Here is a 6260-nt window from a genome sequence, read left to right as displayed (position 1 = left end):
CAGGCATTTAAGCCTAGCATTATTATACCAGGTTTTTAAGTCAAGAATCAGTAGTTTTGACATTTAAGCAAAGCCTCATTAGACTAGGCATTTATACCAAGCCTCATTAGATCAAGTGTTTAAGCCAAGCCTCATTAGACCAGACATTTAAGCCAAGCTTCATTAGACCAGGCATTAAAGCCAAACTTCATTAGACCAGGCCTTTCAGCCAAACCTCATTGTCCCGGGCATTTAAGACTAGCATTATTAGACCATACATTTAATCCAAGCCTCATTAGACCAGGCATTTAAGCCAAGCAGCATTAGACCAGACATTTAAGCTAAGAATCATTAGATTAGACATTTAAGCAAATCCTCATTAGACCAGGCATTCAAGCCAAGAATCATTAGACATGACATTTAAGCCATGCATCATTAGACTAGGCATTTAAGGCAAGAATCATTAGACTAGACATTTAAGCCGAGCCTCATTAGACCTGGCATTTAAGCCAAGCATTATTAGACCAGGTATTTAAGCCTAGTCTCATTAGCCCCGGCATTTAGGCCAAGTTTCATTCGATTATGCATTAAGCCAAGCATCATTAGCCCAGGCATTTAAGTCAAGCCTCATTAGACCAGGCATTTGATCCAAACCTCATTAGACCAGGCATTTAGGCCAAGCATCATTAGACCAGGCATTTAGGCCAAGCATCATTAGACCAGGCTTTTAAGCCAAGCATCATTATACCTGGTATTTGAGCCAAGCTTCACTAGACCAGTCATTTAACCCAAGCATCACGAGACCAGGTATTTAAGCAAAACATAATTAGACCATGCCTTTAAGTCAAGCCTCATTAGACCAGGTATTTAAACAAAGCATCATTAGACCAGGCACTTAAGCCAAGCATCATTAGACCAGGTACTTAAGGAAAGCATCATTTGACCATGCATATAAGTCAATCCTCATTAGACCGTGCCTTTAAGCCAAGCCTCATTATATCAGGTATTTAATCAAAGCATCATCATCATTAGACCATGCATTTGACCCAAGCCTCATTAGACTAGGTATTTAGGCAAACCATCATTAGAGCTGGAATTTAAGCCTAGCCTCATTAGACCAGGTATTTAGGCAAAGCATCATTATACCATACATTGAAGCCAAGCTTCATTAGACCAATCAGTTAAGCCAAGCATTATTAGACCAGAAATTTAAGCCAATCATCATTAGATCAGGTATTTAAGCAAAGCATCATTAGACCAGGTACTTGAGGAAAGCATCATTTGACCATGCATATAAGTCAATCCTCATTAGACCGTGCCTCATTGTTATATGCTCAATATCCCAAGCATTTGAGCTAAGCATCATTATCTCAGACATTTAAGCCAAGCCTCATCAGACCACGTATTTAGGTAATGCATTATTAGACAGGGCATTTAAGCCAATCCTCATTAGACCAGGTATTTAGGGAAAGCATCATTAGGCCAGGCATTTAAGCCAAGCATCATTAAACCTGGTATTTAAGCAAAGCATCATTAGACAAGCATTTAAGCCAAGCTTCATTAGCCCAGACATTTAAGCCAAGCACCATTAGACCAGGTATTTAAGCAAAGCATCATTAGACGAGCATTTAAGCCAAGCATCATTAGACGAGCATTTAAGCCAAGCATCATTAGACCAGGTATTTAAGCAAAGCATCATTAGACGAGCATTTAAGCCAAGCATCATTAGACGAGCATTTAAGCCAAGCATCATTAGACCAGGTATTTAAGCAAAGCATCATTGGACGACCATTTAAGCCAAGCTTCATTATCCAAGGCATTTAAGCCAAGCATCATTAGACGAGCATTTATGCCAAGCATCATTAGACCAGGTATTTAAGCAAAGCATCATTAGACGACCATTTAAGCCAAGCTTCATTATCCAAGGCATTTAAGCCAAGCATCATTAGACCACGTATTTAAGCAAAGCATCATTAGACCAGGCATATATATATATATATATATATATATATATATATATATATATATACATATACATATATATATATATATACTGTATATATATATATATATATATATATATATATATATATATATATATATATATATATATATATATATATATATATATATTATATATATATATAAAGTTATTTTGTTTTATTAGTTTCCTGCAAAGTTAAGAGAATTATTAGAAATGAGGCATAAAAAGACAAATAGATTATGCATTTTTTTATTGTGATGAAAATAAGTTATTCTTGACAATGAGTAATAACCTAGAATCCTACATCAATGGTAGTTCTACCTAATAGCACACTATAGTAACGGAAGTAATCTCCCACAAAAGTAGTGTAATCTAATCGATGCCTTTATGAGAGACAAAAAGTGACCCATCTTGGATTTTGTTTTCGTAAGTCCAATTTTCGAAACCGGGTGTGCCGAGCCGTTCACCCAGTGCTACTTCGTAAGTCTTCGGAGGGGCGTAACAGCCAGCTTCTCCTCCAAATTGGTACATCGTGCGCAAGTAGATGCTAAGTGCAAAGTGATTCATGTCCATCGGGACCTGGATAGAGAAAAAGGAAAGTTGAATGTCAATGAAAGAAACCATGGGTTACATCGTATATTTTCATTTACTGTACATTGGGAGAATTGTCTAATGCTTATATTCAGGATTTAAACAGCAGAATCAGGTGTATATGCTAACATATTTAACTAAGTAGGCCACAAAGAAATTTAATTTCATTTCATGAAATTTTGTTACAAATATTTCTACTTCTCATCCAGGCTTACATACTGTCAGTCAGTCAGTTTTCATGTACATAATAGTAAATCTGAAATTTATTCACACCCTTACCAAGGTATGTCTTTCCTTAGTTTTCTATTTTTTCTTGCAAGATATTATCTAACTTATGGTCATTTGGCTCCTCCCTGACCTTAATGTTGCAGAGTAAAATTAAAGTAAAGTTCCAATGCGTTTTAATGCTATTGCAAACTTATTGAATATTTCGTCTATAAAATCCTTATAATCAACGACAGAAAATATCTTAGAAATGTCTCTGAATAGTTTCTATTGTGTTAGCCTTTCAGGAAGAAATTCAAATAAACCATAGATGGCGTGAAAGTGCTAGAAATTAACATGACGTTGCGTAGCCACGCTCTACTCTCATCTCTCTCCCTTACATCCCTGTACCTCTCACATATCTATAAATCTCAAGTCTCTACTCCTCTTATAGAAATTTGCTGATAATGGAGACTGAACAGGACCAACAATGAATTATACAAAGAGCCAAATTACAACTGAAAATCAAATACAGGTAGTGAATTAAAACTTAAACATCAATCAAGTAAACTACCTTCTAGGCTAGACTCAACTTAGATACAGGGAACTTGATTGAACAATGTTAACAAAAGTGAAACAGTTAATTGTTGTTATATGCTCAATAAACAAACAAACTATATGGAAAATACATTAAAATTGACACACAAGCTTTTAAAGGGCGGGTTACCATCCTTGCCTTGGGGTTCAGTCCAAGCACTGAGGTCAAGGCCTAGGGAACAGGTGAGGTGTTGCTGAAGAATTGTCTGGTAATTATTCATAGGTACTAAGAGTCCATTAATCTGCCCACATTATGTCCAGCTCTCATGAATTCTGATATTCATGTTAGCTATGGCAGGGGTGAGGGTCACAGGAATTTGGAAACTGCCTTCCAGATATATCTTAGGGCAATTTAGTTCAAGTTCTTGTAAACAACGTTTAGCTAAAGGAATTTTGTTGTAATTCTTTACCTGACTAACGACAATTTGTATCCCATGGGTACATGAAGAGTTATGAACCAAAGGCATAAGCTAGTGGCAGGATCAAATAGAATGTCAATAATATGAGGATGGAATCACATAAGGAATCACACTTATCATCTTTAGCAACAAAGTTAAAGTACTGTATAATGTTCTCTCGTAGGACAGTCACCAGTTGCTGGTCATGTTTGAAAACATCTAGTCAGATGGATAACTTGAGTGGGAGATGAGTAGGTCATGTGTAAGGAGCCACAGTATTATATGGCTGCCACTACCTTATCAAGGTTTAAGGCTAAAAGTAATGTGGTATAGACTTTTTCATTTGGTGAGAGCTTGGGTGGTTAAATCGCAAAAAAAAAATATAAGTAAGTAAACCACTGAGGACAGAGTGGGGCACCACACAAAAGACAAAATGTGGTAATTCTAGCACTGGTAGAGAATTCACCTCTCATAAGCTTTTTATAGATCTGATAGTTAGACTGAATAACCAATGGAGAGAAGGGCTTGATTTTAATACTAATGCAAAGTTCTTCAACCTCATAGTTTGGTAACATACTTGCATTGAAGAAACTAGCTAGCAAAACTTATCATAGTTGGCTAAGACCCCAGCCACCTACTGAGATACTAATGCTAGAGAGTTGTAGGGTCCTTTGACCTACCACATAGTACTACATCGGATCCCTCTCTGGTTACCGCTCATTTTCCCTTTGCTTACACTTATGCCGAATAGTCCGTCCTATGCTTTGCACATTCTACTCTTTCCTTATACACCTGATAACACTGAAGATAACCGAAAAATTATTCATCATTCAAGGGGTTAACTATTACACTAATTTTTCAGTGACTGGTCTTCTCTTGGTAAGGGTAGAAGAGATTCTTTAGTTATAGCAAGCAGCTCTTTAAGGGAAAAGGATATTCCAGAATCAAACCATTTTTCTTTAAGTCTTGGGTAATACCATAGCCTCTAAATCATGGTCCTCCACTGTCTTGGCTTAGAGTTCTTTTGCTTAAAAGTACACTCAGGCACACTGTTCTACCCATTTCCTTATTTCGTTTCTTCACTAGGCTATTTTCTCTGTTGGAGTCCTTGGGCTTATAGGATCCTGCTTTTCCAACTAGAGTTGTAGCTTAGTTAGTAGTAATAAAATAATAACAATAATAAAAATAAGAGCACATTCAAAGCTGTCGCAATCCCACGTTCCTTGGCTAAGGCATCAGTTACCACCCAGAAATGACCATCTGGTTGGGGCATAGCGATTGGAGGTCCTACATATATTCTTAGTCCAGTCAAATTAGCTAATATACTTCTTGAACCCACCACTAATTGCTATAGAAAGTAAACCTTTTGGGATTTTTTCAGTAGGGTACCCTTCATGATATTGTAAAAGTCCCACTAAATCGTTTGGGTGGAACAATATTATTTTTTTAGCGTTGAAATTCTGCATTTCAGTACAAGTCATTCGAGATACAGAAAGGTACGACAACACTTCTCATGGAGTTATGAAGACCATTTTGGTTTCCTGGTAACTTTGCTGGCATTGTATATACTATACAAATGGTGTAAGAAGTGCCTATGATATGGCATGTCCAAGTGTTGGATTCTAAGGTTGGGATGTGTGTAGTATACGTAATAATATTCATAACTACATACAGGCTTTCCCATAATACCTATCTTTAGGCCTATATCATTATTCAACTATTTCATTTTGTAATAAGAAAACGATAGAGGGAGCAACAGTCACACTGGGTAATAAAAGTTGTGAAGGAATAGAAAAGCAATTCTTCAATGTGACTTCAATATGGTAGTGAAACGGGGTGATGTTCTTCAATATGGTAGTGAAACGGGGTGATGTTCTTCAATATGGTAGTGAAACGGGGTGATGTTTATCAATATGGTAGTGAAACGGGGTGATGTTGTTCACAGAGAAAGAAAGAAGAAATTTGATCTTCAGACAGTGAGACAGTGTCCAATCATTGTTCCAAGCAATCATTTTAATACAAGGACAACTGTCTGTCGTATGGAAGAGGTAACAAACATGACAGAAGGAAAGGAAAGTTTTACTTAAAGGTTTTCAAGGCCACTCATGAATGGAAGAGGCAAGGGACAATGACATTGTCGTAGCAGGAGAATGCCCTAGAGCAGTGTTTCTTAAACTTTTTTGTGCAGCGGACCCCTTTTATTAAAATTACTCATGTAGCGGACCCTTTATTATTATAATTTTCCTCTTGAGTTTGAAAGTGTTTGCAGGTCATAATATACTGAAATTACAACGGAATTATTTATTAATGGCTTATCTTCACCATAAATGTTTATATTTTGCTTAACATAATTTCCCCAACATTGATAATTTTGCATACAAATTTTCTTGAACTTAACAGCAACGCTTTCTCCTCATATCTCACAACCATACTTAATGCGATGAATGATACTGTTTTTGCTGCCTCAGTACTGTTGGAATATCTGGCTCCAGTCTGCTGAGTTTCAG

The 6260-nt window shown here is 36.6% G+C and overlaps 1 protein-coding gene across 1 annotated transcript in view; it reads right to left on the bottom strand.

Moving 5' to 3' along the window:
• Window positions 1-2293: 2293 nt before the first annotated feature.
• LOC137623699 (2-hydroxy-3-oxopropionate reductase-like) overlaps window positions 2294-6260 on the bottom strand; it is a 107959-nt gene continuing 103992 nt past the window's right edge. Inside the window, exon 8 of the mRNA XM_068354524.1 lies at window positions 2294-2542. Within this exon, the coding sequence (XP_068210625.1) occupies window positions 2336-2542 (207 nt within the window). The 3' untranslated portion in view covers window positions 2294-2335. The remainder of the gene's footprint in view (window positions 2543-6260) is intronic.

Source organism: Palaemon carinicauda, chromosome 30 (genome assembly GCF_036898095.1).
Source record: "Palaemon carinicauda isolate YSFRI2023 chromosome 30, ASM3689809v2, whole genome shotgun sequence".
NCBI classification, from domain to species: Eukaryota; Metazoa; Arthropoda; class Malacostraca; order Decapoda; family Palaemonidae; genus Palaemon; species Palaemon carinicauda.
Note: the sequence above shows the minus strand (reverse complement) of the source record. Positions and strands in the feature narration are given on the sequence as shown.